At 41.8% G+C, this 15,649-nt stretch overlaps 1 protein-coding gene across 1 annotated transcript; it reads right to left on the bottom strand.

The window, feature by feature from the left end:
- Positions 1–3,911: 3,911 nt before the first annotated feature.
- On the bottom strand, positions 3,912–4,874 carry LOC103160131 (olfactory receptor 2T4-like). Its single transcript, XM_027427412.2, has one exon. It carries the CDS (start codon positions 4,872–4,874, stop codon positions 3,912–3,914), a length of 963 nt encoding a protein of 320 aa, XP_027283213.1.
- Positions 4,875–15,649: the final 10,775 nt, after the last annotated feature.

Below are 15,649 nucleotides of genomic sequence, written 5' to 3'. Positions count from 1 at the left end.
TTCCAGGTTCTGGCTATTATGAATAATGATGATATGAATATAATTGAGCAAATACCCTTGTTGTATGAATGCGCTTTGGGGAGGTATATGCCAAAGAGTGGTATTGCTGGTTTTGTGGTAGGTTGATTCCCAGGTTTCTGAGGAATTTTCACACTGACTTCCAAAGTTCCTGTACAAGTTTGCACTCCCACAGCAATGGAGGAGTGTTCCCATTACTCCAAATCCTTTCCAACATAAGCTGTCCTCAGTGTTTTTCATCTTGTCCATTCTGACAGGTGTAAGATGGTATCTCAGAGTTGTTTTGATTTGCATTTCCCTGATGGCTAAGGATGTTGAGAAATTCCTTAAGTGTCTTTCAGTCAGTTGAGATTCTTGTGTTGAGAATTCTCTATAGGAGCAACATAGGAAAAATGGCAATCTTACCAAATGCAAACTACAGATTCAATGCAACCCCCATAAAAAATTGCAACACAATTTTTCAGTATTCTTGAAAAAACAATATACTTCACATGGAAAATAAAAACCCAGGAGAGTCAAAACAATCCTGTACAATAAAGCAACTTCAGGAGACATTGCAATCACTAACTTCAAGGTCTACTATAGAGCTATATTAATAAAAACAGTGTGGTATTGGCATAAAACAGACACGTGGACCAGTGAAATTGAATTGAAGAGCCTGATATTAATCCACATACCTATGAACATCTGACTGTTGACAAAAAAGACAAAATTGTACAATGGAAAACAACAAATGGTGCTGGCATACCATGATGTTGACATATAGAAAAATACATATCGATCTATATATATCCCCCCCCCACAAAACCCAAGTCCAAATGGATCAAAAATCTCAACATAAATCCAACCACAATGAGCCTCATAGAAGAGAAAGTGGGAAGTAGCCTAGAATGCAAGGGTTTAGAGACCACTTCCTAAATATAACACCAGTAGCACAGACACCAAAAGCAACAATTAATAAATGGGACCTCCTGAAACAGAGAAGCTTCTGTAAGCTAAAGGGCATTTTCAATAAGACAAAATGGCACCCTACAGAATGGGAAAAGATCTTCAACAGTCCCACATAGGACAGAGGACTGATCTCCAAAATATATAAAGAACTCAAGAACCTAGGCATCAAAATACCAAATAATCCAATGCCTTTCTCTTTCTATATATCTTTCTTGTCTTCTTACTCTGTGTAGGCTTTGTAGCTGGGTGTCTGACCCCTGGCATTCTCCTCTCCTCCTTTTCTCCTTCCCTGCTCTCCTTGTTCATCTCTTTCTATTTATTCTCTCTGCCAGGCTACCACGGTTATCCTTCTCATGCCTAGCTATTTATTAGACCAACTAGGTGTTTTAGACAAACACAGTAACACAGCTTCACAGAGTGAAACCAATGCAACACACGTTTGCATCATTAAACAAATATTCCACAGCATAATAGAATGTAACATATCTTCAACTAATATTGTACAACACAGATCTTCTGCATCTGAAGGAAGAGCAACTGTGCTGAAGCATGGTGATGAGCTTCGTGTGCAGCTGTAAAGGGATAAGTGTAGGGATGATTGACAAGGGAAGTGGCCAATAGGGAGCACAAGTCTGGATGATTATAGGAAATAAGCAGCATGGGAGAAGCTGCTTCCTCTCCAGTCACAGTCCACTCCCTTGTGAAAGGCCCTGCCAAGTGGGATCCTGCCCACCCTGCTTCAGCTCTCTAGCCCCACACCTCATTTCTGGGAAGCAAATCCATGATTCAGAGTTCATCGCTGGTTTCATGGGCCCAGCTCAAAATGATTATGACTCTCAACCACGTCCCAAGAGAGGACACACTGACCCCCCTTAGTGGGCCTTGAAAGCATCACACCCTGCATTCCCATCCTCCCTTCTATGTTCCCATGGTCTTCCTTCCAGTATCTGAGAATTGTGTCTCTCCCTGCAAAGCCTTGCTGAACCCCTATGTCTGCACTTGAGCTCCCTTTCTGTGAGCCCACCACACTGGGGCCAGGTGTCTATCACAGGTTTGCTGTGACAAAAACTCAAGGGGATCCTAGTTTCCCATATCTGGTTCCAGCCCTGGACTGCAAACTGAAAACATTCTTACCGAAACTATAGAGGTTCTCAACCTGTGGGTCGTGACCCCTCTTGAGATTCAAGCATCCTTTCATAGGGGTCCACACAAACCATCAGAAAACACCAATATTTAGTGTTATGAAGTAGCAATGACACAGTTTTATAGCTGTGGGTTCACACTTTAAAATATAGCTACCTACTAAATACCTATTCATCCAGGGAAGCTGCCTCCTCCTGTCCCCCTTTGACAAGAGGGTGTTGATGACTCATTTAACTTCATTATTTTTTCTGTTCGGGTCAGGTTTCTATTTCTTCTGGATTCCATCTCAGTCATTATACTCATCCAGGAATGTACTAATCCCCACTACTTGTCACTAAAGGGTTGAAATCTGATTTCTTATTCTCTTAGCAAAGAATGAAAAAAGAAGACTATGGACATAATTCAGTGCTCCTCTCCAATAAATGATTTTTAAAGGTCACAATTACAAGAATTGTCACAACATAATAAAGGTAAAAAGATGGAGATTGTAATATCAAATTTCAAAATATTTTTGTGACCAAAATGATATGTCTTTAGAATAAATGTTTTTCTATCAGATTATTTCTTAGTATTATGGTAACCACAAATTAAAAACTTGTACACAAACTGAAAACCAAAGAAAGTATATAAATAATATTACTAGAGAAAAATCACTTGATCACAAAAGTGCAGAATAAGAAAAAAAACAGGAGGAATGTGTAAGGCAATAAGGAAGCAGGAGGTAGTGCAAACATATGCTCTTGCTCATGATATTTCCATCGGTGACAGTGGATTGCATTATTCAGTTGCAACACATGAAACCACTGAATGGGTAAAAGATAAAGCCCAAAATGATGCCTGGATTAAACCCATTTCACCAATTAATTCAGCTCCCAGCAGTGCTGTTGGCAGATCACAACCAACTATAAATCAAGCTCCAGAAGCTCTGATGACTTCTTCTGGCCTCTGTTGACACTGCACTCACATGCACATTCACAAACACACTTACACCTCTCACACACATATATCCACATAGCACACACTCAAACATATGCATTCACACAGAAACACAAGCATACATACACACACTCAAGCATAAAACACACACACTGCACACAGAGAGACACACCAACATGAACAAACACAAAGACACAAACATACATGCATATGTATGCATACAAACACAGAAACACACAGGAAAAACCACACATACATACACACACAAACAAAGACACACACGAACACATAAACCCTTAAAAATAAAATCTTTGTTTTTAAGCACAGGATTATGGTGTAATTCCTAGCAAGAGTTACAAGAATAATAACAATTTTCCAACTATTCCCAATATTAAGTATGGGGAATACATCCCAAACCCTCCCAAAAGGCTGATACTGTTCTGATGGATACAGCAAGGAAGTACATAGCAAAACCATGGAGCTATATCTAAGATAAATATTTATGCCAACTTCTACCAGAATATTGGCAAATTATATTTATATCCCATTAAAACATTGTCCACTATGACAAATGAGACATATCCCAGGAATGCAAGTTTGTTCAATACACATAAAAAAGGAATGAAACCCATACAATTGTGTCAATGTACACATCACAACCATTTCACTGAGTTGGCATCAAATTCTGATAATATATCTCAGCAAACCAGAGGCATAACGTCCAAATTTATGGACAACGAAAGGCCAAGATAAGAGGATGTGTCATTCTCTCAGGCATATGAGCATCAAACAAATGACATGAGCATGAACTGGGACAACAGATATGTAAAGGAAAAGAAAGGAAACTATTCATTCCAAATGACTTATTTGACTGTTTCCTGAAAGAGAGTTCTCACACTCAACAGTTTCTTCAGAGCCTCTGTGACATTCTTATTCCGGAGACTGTAGATTAGTGGGTTCAACATTGGGGTTAGTATCGTGTAAAACACAGACACCACCATGTCCTTCTCAGGGGTGTGGAAGGAGGCAGGGAGCATGTAGTTGTAGACAGCAGCTCCATAGAAGAGGATGACCACAGTCATGTGGGAGGAGCAGGTGGCAAGGGCCTTCTTTCTGCCCTCTGCAGAGTTCATCCTGATAACTGTGAGGAGGATGGATGAATAGGAGCTTGAGATGACTGTCACAGGGATGAGAAGCATGAGCACACAGCACAGGTACATGAGTGTCTCATAGAGCCAGGTGTCTGAGCAGGAGAGCTTTGTCACAGCAGGGACCTCACAGAAGAAGTGGTGGATCTCCCGGGATTCACAGAATGGGAAGGTCATGGTGACAGGAGTGAGTATGAAGCCATCCAAGGATCCCAGGAACCAACAGACAGACATCAGGAGGAGACACACTCTTCGGTTCATGAGGACAGGATACCTGAGTGGATGGCAGATGGCCACATAGCGGTCATAAGACATGGCAGCCAAAAGGAAAAATTCTGAACCTCCTAGTGTCAGATACATGAACATCTGCATCCCACAGGCAGCAGCTGAGATCCTGTGGCTCCCCAGGACCTGGTCCATGAGCATCTTGGGCACAGTGACAGAAATGTACATCAAGTCAATGAGGGACAACTGGCTGATGAAAAAGTACATGGGTGTGTGGAGGCGGGTATCAGAGAGTATCAGAAGGATCAGGAGGCCATTGCCAGACAAGGCCATCAGGAAAACCACAAATATGACCACAGCAAGCAGAGCAGGGTGTTTGGATTGTCGGAAGAAACCCACCAGGGTGAAATCTGACTGTCCAGTGCGGTTGCTCATCCAGGTGGTGATGCCCATGGGTGTCTCCTAGGCAACCAAGAATACTTGGGATTAGGGTCATCATGTGACCCTAGGAATGAATACTCAGTGATGGTTCCCTAATCTGATTAGGTACCAGAGGGAGATCCCCCTAGGCTGGAGATCTGAGGATTGCATATTATACATAGTTCAATCAATTTTTTGAAAATTTAGAATTCACATCTTGGTCAGAAGCATTGGTGGGTGATTCAAGAAAAATTTTCTATAGTTCAAGGTCATGAACTTTCCTAAGGATAGACTGTGTCTTCTGTCAAGTACTACAAACTTGAGGAGTGCTGCCCCAATGCTAACACAAATAGTGATTCAGTGACAAAAAATAATATTTTGAAAGTTTTGGTTTTAAAATAAACCTTGACCTCCATTAATTAAGGATGCATTGGGAATCTTAAAAACTGTGAGCTGAATATCATATAAAAACACTTTCAAAAATTATAATTAAATAGGGGAAATTTCAACCAGGACAGCCTCCTCAGTCCCCAGGATAGGGCTCTCTGGGGATTTCTCTGCTGCTTGAAGAAGCTTCACCTTCACGCAAGCAGGACTGATGCTCAGAACCCTAAGAGGCTTGAGGCAAGGAGCCCACTCAGTGGCCAAATACTGCCATCAGCCCAGCTGCCACTCACCCTAGTAGTCTTCCATCTGCTACCCAAAATAATGGTACTGATGATGATGGTGGTGGTGGTGATGTTATTTCTGCTGCTGATAGTAGTGATGATTTATGATAGTAGTGATGGTGATGATGATGGCGATGTTGTTGATAATGTTGATTTCTGATTTGGCCAAGGTTAAATAAAGCAAAATGATGAAACTTCTTTGAATATCACAAAATAAAAAAATAGCTGAGCACACACACTACTCTAATACTAAGATATCATTGTCATGGAGAACCATCTTAGAGATGGGTAATGTTATTGTACCATGTGCTATGTTATTTTGTTCTGTAGTTTGAATATTATATGCACATTTAAGAATTTGGATTTCAAAATAATAAGGAAAAATTAAAATAAATCATGTTTACTGCCTACTTTAAAACAGCTTTGAATTTGAAATTTTCTATATGTATAAAAGTGTGCATTTTTGTATAGATGAAAAAACACTTTACAGATATATTTAGATAAACATTCATATGAACTTAGGCATTTGCAAATAAATATATTTGCACATTTAGCCCTGATTAGCAGTCAGCAGAAAAGTTCACCTCTGTAAAAGCTTGACTTCCCCCAAGTTCATCTCCTCACAGGTCCCACCCACCACAGGATCTAACTCTATAGGACCCAGAGATGACTGTACTCACAGGCCAGGCCAGACTGTGCTTGCAGCACTGGCTGCTTTGTGGACTGTCACAGTCCCTACCTCATGGGGTTCAGAAAGCAGAGAGAAAACTGAGCAACACTGAGATGCCGCTGGCACGGGCTCCCTGCTCCCTATGCTCCATGATCACAGCCTGTCTCTGCACGGGTCTCTAAACACAAGTCAAGGAGACTTTGAACTTGATGGTGCTTAAATAGGTTCCTGCCAGTTTGTGCGGGACAAGGTGTAAATATGATAAAGTCAAATGTTTAAATGCCTGCAAAATAAGTAAAAACAAAAGGCACAAAATATGCCTAGCCTTTTTGAAACTAGCTAATGCTTAAGCCATGTCTTCTGCTTAAACAGATGCAGTTTTTCAACCTAAAATACTTGTATATTTTAGTGTGTATGTGTGTTTTGACTGTGTGTGTGTGTGTGTGTGTGTGTGTGTGTGTGTGTGTGTGTGTACATGTTCCCATCTCCCAAGAAGGTCAGAAGTGGATGTCACATCCAGCAACTGGCTACAGATAGTTGTGATCTGCCATGTGGGTGTTGGGAGCTGAACCTGGATTTCAGCAAGAGCAACTGTGCTCTTAACAGCTGACCCTTCCCTCCCAGGCCTTGTCAAACTCTGGTTCCTGAATTGGTAAATGTTGAGTTATGGTAGCTCTCACCAACATAATGCAAGTATCTCTTCCTGAGAAGAGTTTAGCTGTGGTTACAGGGCAGGGTGAGTTCAGAAAGAATTGCAAGCTCCACAGGAGTTTACACCTTTGTGAGAGTTCCCTAAGCTACTCCTACTACTGGATTGGTAAAATCTGTGCTGTTTGTGATGCCCAGGAAGCAGGATGCAGGGTCCCAATGCCTTCCTTAAAATGTTGGACAAATTGGAGGCACGTTGTAGAAAATGATGGAAAGACATATAGAGAGATGATGAATAGAAGAAGTGATAGACAGACAGACAAATTTCCTGTCTACCAAATTTTCTTTGGCAGATGGAGACTGTATTAAATGTCCCAAAACAGTTCAGAGACACCAGCCTGTTTGGTTTATATTTGTGGACATGGTAGATCTCAAGTTAGGGCAGTGGCCACCATATATAGAAACCTAAACACTAGGGAGGACAGAGGTCATAAGAAACCTGGGTTCTGTGCTGGTCAAATCAGTACTGTACTGTCAAATGGGAATTTCTGACATCAAGACACTCAGGACAACAAGAAGACTAGAACATGGTAACTGAGACACATATGGATATTGCAGCTTAATCAGTCCTGTTCCAGCTCTCCAGTTTGCACCTCGTGTGGACAGCCAGATGCAGCTTCAGGCTGAGGTCACTAACAGCACTGGTAGAGTGACCACAGCCTCCTGGAGGCAGCAGCATCAGAGTCTGTTCTGAAGCCGTCCTACAGTACTTCTCCCCAGGAGACCGAGTTACTTACCTTATTTCCTTCCTTTTCAGAGGAAAACTCAGATTTCAGAGTGTGCCCCTAATATGAAACAACCAACTGACAAAAGATGCACATTTCACTATTTTGGGGGACAATGAACATGCCTCTTCCTCTGTTCTCTTGGAAACCCTGTTTCCCTCTGTAGTCTGCAGTTCAGTCTAGACAATGCCTTGCTGCTCTCATCAATGAAAACATGGGATTAGCACGTAATTCTTGGTGTCATTGTCACACTCTCTAAGCTTGCAGTTCCATGACTGCTACTGAACAACTTAAGATTTGTTGAGAAGGCAGCATACATGTTCTTCTAAGTAGCTGAGATTAAACATACTAAGTCTGTTGCATTAAATAAATAAATTATGGAAGAAAGTTCATGTTCTTTTCTGCAGAAAATAAAATAAGGGGAAATTCAAAGGGATACAGTCAGGAACTACTAGAAGTTTCAGAGAGATGTTAAGTCAGGAGCAGTGAGTGCTGTGCAGTACCCCCTCAGCTCTAACTCACCCCAGATGCTGCTGGCAGCCTTGGTCACATGGGCCACGGGGCGGTGGCTGGTTAAGAGCACAAGGAATAAGAGGGGAGTGATGTCATCCCTGGCTGGACTCTGCTCATTAAGAGCTGGTGTGGCAGGATTTTGTCAATAATGTTCCTTGGAGAATTTGAAGATGTAATTAATAGATCTATTTTTAAAATAAAAACTGAGAGGCATCTTCATTACACAGCTGTGGTTTGCTCCTTGTGCTTTTTTTAAATCTTCCATATTAGTAAAGTATAATTGTAATTAGAATTAACAATGATGTGAAATTTGAACTTTGTAGATAAATATCAAGAATGAGATAGATTAATCAGGCCAAAGAGTTAGGCATTTTTCAGTGTTTGTTTTCTCTCTGTGTCTCTCTGTCTCTCTGCCTCTCTTCTGCTGTGTCTGTCTGTCTGTCTGTCTGTTTCTCTTTTTCGTGTGTGTGTGTGTGTGTGTGTGTGTGTGTGTGTGTGTGTGTGTGTGTGTGTTCATATAAACTCCCAGTAGATGGGCTGGAGAAGTGGCTCAGCCATTAAAGGTTAGGATCACAACCAAAAATAAACTTCCAGTAGTTTTCAGAGGTGTGGATTCATAATTTGGAGTTCAGCTACTTACACACTGTCACTGCCCCTTACTAGTACCCAACAGACTGACCCAGAGGTCCCATCCCTCATCTATCATCACAGCATCCATGAGCTGTATGGCCAGTCACAATCCATGTTCTTTAGAGCTGCATTGAACTTAAATGCTTGTTTCATTGTAACTAGTGACATGCAAATTACAGAACAATCTACAAGTATAAATGACATCAGTGAAAATGCAAATATTTATATCACAGTTATCTGGACAAAAATAAGGTCTTAAGAGTCCACACATTCTGGTCACGTGATATGAGAAACAAAGCTGTATTCATCTTCTTCCTACTAACTGGTTTTTCTCTTTTTTTAAGATTTTATTTATTTATTATGTATACAACATTCTGCTTCCATATATATCTGCACACCAGAAGAGGGCACCAGATCTCATAAACAGATGGTTGTGAGCCACCATGTGGTTGCTGGGAATTGAACTCAGGACCTCTGGAAGAGCAGTCAGTCCTCTTAACCTCTGAGCCATCTCTCCAGTCCCTAAGTGGCTTTTCTTGTACTATGAGGTGCCATGTAGGCTTAGGGGATATAAAAGTCAGCAGCTATCTACAAGGCAGCTCCTGACACTGTGAAAGCTAGCCAGCAGGGAGAAGACTTCCTAGCCATCTCTAACTTGATTTTTCCATGTCTTATAAACACCGTGTGTGGTGTCTTCAGCAGTAAGGTCTTACCATCAAGTTCTAGGAGGTGACCAAAAGCAATGGCATCAGCCTGTGTAGTTTTGAGGGTCTCCAGGACACAAATGAGAAACAAGTCAATAACATATAACAATAACACCTGGCAGTGGGCTGTTTGGAAGTCCATGGCTTCTGGGAGCCATATCTCTTGGGAAGAGCAAGTACATTCATATGAATACATGAAGAAGAATAGCAAGCCTTTTCCTATGGCCTTTCAAACATCCTTAGTCCTTTGCTTCTATGTTCTCACTTTTATCCCTTTCCCCTACTTCAAATTCCTTCCCTATCATTCTGTCCTTTGTGCCACTGTATTCTACTCTCATCTTTTCCTAAGATCTTTCCCTTCCCACCAATTAGCACTTCCCAGTTTCCTATAGTCTACAGATTTGCAAATTAAACACACAAATCGAAAGATTCAACACTAAGATCCCCAGATGAGAGCGACCAGGTGACATTTGTTGAAAACAAAAATCATAAATGTGTAAACAGATGCTCACACTGAGAACTAGTTACACATTTCACAACCCAATCACAATAATGTGTATCAATATGGCAGTTCTTGAGAACAGTTCTTGCTCATGAACTATCTAGTGTGTGTGTGTGCAGTGGTCTGTTTGAATCTGTCAGTATTCTAAGACTACCCATTATTTCACTTAATTTTGGCCACATACAAAGGAGGAGATACTTCTCCTTTTAGTAGAGTGCACAGAGGACCAGATGCCTAAGGGATGGCTGGACCCATGGCTGGGCCTGGCCAATGAGTGGGGTCCTCTCCCATGGTCTTCCTGATCACTGGGACCGACTTGTGAGATGAGGCCACTCCACAAAGAACAGAACTTCTCAGTGTCACACAATACTCAGGGTAAAGTGGCTTCATGTGTCTCAGATTAGTTTTACTACATTATCTTCAATTCACTTTCTGGGTAATCATTATCTGGATTATATCTCTGAGGATTTTAAAGCCCAAATTATATCTTTAGCCCATAGAGGATCAGACTTGGGTTCTGGCTGAAATAAATCCTGAAAGTAAGTTTGATTTCCCTTTGAGAGCACTGGTTTGTGATAGTCTAGGACAGTGATCCTACAGACTGTTGTCCTCTAGATAAAAGACACTGTAAGTGACCTGGATACTTCATGACCCTGAAATGTGGCAGTTTCACTAGAAGTTATGATGGTTCTAACTGCAGATATGAATTCTGTTTTGAAATTTTCTTACATACAAGGAAATTTTAAACCTCAGATCTCCAGGCCCAGGGACTTCCTCTGTTAGCACAGTCAGGTTAGTGCACACATCAGAGTATTCATTCCTAGGGTCACATGAAACTAACCCCAAAGCATTCTTGGTTGCCTAGGAGACACCCATGGACATCACCACCTGGATGAGCAACTGCACTGGACCGTCAGACTTCACCCTGGTGGGACTTTCACTCAATCCAAACACCCTGCTGCTCTGCTTGCTGTGGTCAAGTTTGGATTTTCCTGATGGCCTTGTCTGCCAATGCCCTCCTGATCTTTCTGTACACTCTGACTCCCGAATTAACACACCATGTACATTTTCAACAGTCATTTGTTCCTCCATGTGACACTAGCAGTTCAGAACTTTCCCTTCTGGCTGCCCTGTCTTATGACCATTGTATGGTTACTGTTCTTGTTAAGAGTTTTAAGAGAATACTAAGATCAAAACAAACCTATTTTCTGTCAAGGCCACTTTAGGTTCTGTTCCTCCAAGGTCATTTAGACTAGGAAGGATCCCCAAGTCCTTTACCCTCTCTTTTACCAATTGCAAATATTTGGGGATGGGTGAGGGCCTTTCTGACCACAGCCTCCTTCGGAAGTATTGGGATCTTGTCCCTCAGTAGACTGTCTTCATTGTAGAATGTACACTGATTAGCATCCACTCTATGGAGCCTCCATGGCCTCTTGATCAAGAGGACCAGTGACTCATTAGAATTGTAAGAACTTTTGATAGATATGCTATGCCCCATAGGACCTAGGGACCTTGAAAGACCAGAGTAAAAGTACTGACCCTTTAATCCCTCTGTCCACATGGGAGTATGCTCCAAGTTGGTACATCAACACCCAGAATTCAGTTGCTCCAGTCTTGTCTGATATTTTTAAATTTTGTATAATACTGGGGGAGGGGGAACACATTTTGTCCACTAAGTCAGCCCTTGTAGACATTTCCAAAAGCAGATCAATAACTTTCAGTGACTCTAATGATTTAAATAAATGTTTGATTGAACTTTGACCTTAAAATTTTGATTAACATCACTTAATGATCTTTACTGTTCATCTTTACACACATAAGGTACTCAGACCTTCTGTGTCCTGTTGAGGATTTTCAGCTTGTTCTTTAATGTTTTATTCTGGAAACACTTAGCCATCTTAATTTAGATAGAAGTCATATCATATGGAAATCCTCTTTTAACTAAAACTGTCTTCATAACTACTTCCTTGGAACATTTGCTTCTCTGAAGAAAAATGCACACATAAAGCTGAATTCTTATTTGGAGGGAGCCAGTTACTGGGGACAACAGTGATAGGGTGGAAGGAAGAACACTTGAAGGATTCAGAATTGGAAGCTGCTATTCTTTGGTCTCACTAACTGCTATAACTGAAGCTGTAAACAGCTATGTGACACTTGTGAGCCTCACTGAACCCCTGAGATCCTTACAACACTCTGAACATGAAGAAGAAAGACTTCTTAGCCAATTCTCTGCAGAAGGAACAGGTGAGATGCACACAGTGACAGCTCGTTTCCCACTGCATCCCCAGGAACAACAGTCAGTTCTGTGCAGACTGTACTGTGTATCAGCTTCCCTTATTTCCATCAACTGCTTTATTGCATTTCTATGACACATCACTTCGTGGCATTAGTTCATAACTTGTTAATTATATAGGATGTGATTGTTTAATGACACTGGTATTTTTATTTTTCTTCCCCAAAAAAGATTCTCATGAATCAGTTTCCAACACTCTACAAAGCCTTCACATTTCAAGCTGGAGAAGTTCATACAGGACATTGGTCATACAGGAGTGACAATCTGTTGGACAGGCAGGAGACATTGGGATGTCAGGCAGCTGCATTAGATGCTCAATTCTCTGGATCTACTGGTGGCCCTGCTCTGACACCATGCAGCACCCAAGACATTCAAGTCCTAACAGTGCTGAGTCAGCAGCCTTAGGTGCCAGATGCAGCCTGGAGTCCCACAGAGCCTCTGTCACCTGCAGTTGGTGCAGATTCCCCAGACCAGCAGCAACAGGGAGAAACCCTTTTCTTTCCCCTCCCTGCCAAAGTCCACACAGGGTCAGCACTCAAGCCAAGTGTGAAGGAGTCAAGAGACTGCCCCATATACAGCTAAAGCCCTGGGAGCATGAGACGGCTGAACTCAGGAGGGTGGCCTGATGAATAGAGGACACCGTGTGGCCAGAGAATAGAATGGGAACACCACCAGGACATGGGTATGCGATCAGAAACCTTTAGCATTCAGGAAAAGTTCACAGCAATTTGGCTGCAGGTTCAAGAGTGCGGATGGATCCCTGAATCTGGGTACAGGCCACTCTTCCTTCCTTTTCCGCCGACTCATCACAGACCAGGTGAGTGACCCCCTACTTTTACCCAACTCCTGTCCAAAGTGCCATTCACCCAGATCCCCCCAGGCTTGTCCCTGCTTGAAATAGACACACCCAAGCAGGGAGGAGCTCCCTGAATCCGGATACAGCCAGTCTTCCTTCCCTTTCCGCCGATCCATCAGAGACTAGGTGAGTGACCCCCTGCTTTTACCCAACTCCTGTCCAAAGCGCCATTCACCCAGATCTCCCCCCCCCCCGTCTTGTCCCTGCTTAAAATAGAAACTCCCAGGCAGGGAGGAGCTCCCTGAATCTGGGTACAGGCCACTCTTTCTTCCGTTCCCGGCGACCGATCTGCCTGGAGGTGAATGATCCACCACTCTTACCCAACTCCCTATCAAAGCCCCATCCATCCCGATCTACCCGGGCCAGCTCCTGCTTGGTGTAGACCTGCCCTGGCAGTGAGGAACCCCCAGAGCCTGGAAACTCCCCACTCTTACTTCCTGTCCCGCCCACACACACCCGATCCCTATAGAGGCCTAACTCCTTCAGAGTGAGGAGACTACAAGGAGAGGCAAGACCATCCAGAGCTTCGGACATTGAATTCCTGGCCCACACACACTACAGCGTAACAAGAGGAGATAGACCCCACCTGTACTCACTGGAATAAAATATGGGAAGAAGACAGAATAAGAACTCGCTCAACAACAGAAAGACCAATATGACACCACCAGAATCTAGGGACTCCACTCCAGCAAGACCTGAAAAGCCCAACATAGTGCATGAAGAAGAGATGGACCTCAAAAATTATCTCAGCAAGATGATAGAGACCTTCAAAGAGGAAACAAGAAAATCCCTTAAAGAAATAGAAGAAAAAGCAAGCAAAAAATTACATGAAATGGAGGAAAAGACAAACCAAACAATTCAAGAAATAAATCACTTAAAGAAGCTAAAGAAACCCAAGAAAAAACAACCAAACAAGTAAAGGAAGCTCTTGAAACAGTTCAAAGCATGAAAGCTGAATTACACACAATAAAGAAAACACAGAATGAGGTGATGCTGGAAATGGAAAGACTGGATAAACAATCAGGATCTAAAGACGTGAGTATAACTAATAGAATCCAAGAGACAGAAGAGAGAATCTCAGCTATTGAAGACTTGCTAGAGGATATACATTCATCAACCAAAGAAAACCTCAAGTCCAACAAATCCCTAACACAAAATATCCAGGAAATATGGGACACCGTGAAAAGACCAAACCTAAGAATAATAGGTGTAGAAGAAGGTGAAGAAACACTGCTCAAAGGTACAGAAAACATATTCAACAAAATCATAGAAGAAAACTTCCCCAACCTACAGAAAGATATGCCTATGAAAGTACAAGAAGCTTATAGGACACCAAACAGACTGGACCACAAAAAGAAGTCCCCCCGACACATAATAATCAAAACTCCAAATCTACAGAATAAAGAGAAAATATTAAGAGCTGCAAAGGAAAAAGGCCAAGTAACATATAAAGGCAAACCAATTAGAATCACACCTGACTTCTCAATGGAAACTCTGAAAGCCAGAAGGTCTTGGATAGATACCCTACAAGCACTAAGGGGGCATGATGTCAACCCAGACTACTGTACCCAGCAAAACTTTCAATCACTATAGATGGAGAAAACAAGATATTCCATGATAAAAACAGATTTAAACAACACATATCCACAAATCCAGCACTATAGAAGGTTCTGGAAGGAAAACTCCAACCCAAGGAACACAACTACATGCACAAAAACACAGGCAATAGATAATCTAATTTTACCAAACACAAAAAGAAGCAGGAGGGCAACATCCACACACAATGACACCACCAATAATAAATTCCAAACAAACAAGAACCAATGAACAATGGACATTAATATCCCTAAATGTCAATGGTCTTAACTTACCCATAAAAAGATATAGGCTAACAGAATGGATACGAAGACAGAATCCATCCTTCTGCTGTTTACAAGAAACACACCTCAATTTCAAAGACAGGCGATACCTCAGAGTAAAAGGATGGGAAAAGATTTTCCAATCAAATGGCCTCAAGAAACAAGCCGGTGTAGCATTCCTAATATCTAACAAATTGGACTTTAAACTAAAATCAATCAAAAGAGATGAAGAAGGGCATTTCATACGCATCACAGGAAAAGTCCATCAAGATGAAATCTCAATCCTGAACATCTGTGCTCCAAATACGAAGGCACCCACATTTGTGAAAGAAACATTACTAAAGTTCAAACCACACATAAAACCACACACACTTATAGTAGGAGACTTCAACACCCCCATTATGCCACTAGACAGGACTACCAGATAGAAACTTAACAAAGAAACAAAGGATCTGAAAGAAGTTATGACCCAACTAGGGTTAACGTATATCTATAGAGCATTCCATCCAAACTCAAAAGAATATACCTTCTTCTCAGCACCACATGGCACCTTCTCTAAAATTGACCACATAGTAGGCAACAAAGCAAACCTCCACAGTTACAAAAGTATTGAAATAACCCCCTGTATCTTATCAGACCACCATGCATTAAAGCTAGAATTCAACAGCAATACGAATTGC

Source organism: Cricetulus griseus, chromosome 7 (genome assembly GCF_003668045.3).
Source record: "Cricetulus griseus strain 17A/GY chromosome 7, alternate assembly CriGri-PICRH-1.0, whole genome shotgun sequence".
In the NCBI taxonomy this organism is placed as follows: Eukaryota; Metazoa; Chordata; class Mammalia; order Rodentia; family Cricetidae; genus Cricetulus; species Cricetulus griseus.
Note: the sequence above shows the minus strand (reverse complement) of the source record. Positions and strands in the feature narration are given on the sequence as shown.

Coding starts and splice junctions, on each gene's coding strand:
- LOC103160131 (XM_027427412.2), bottom strand. CDS start 4,874: ATGGGCATCACCACCTGGATGAGCAACCGCACTGGACAGTCAGATTTC.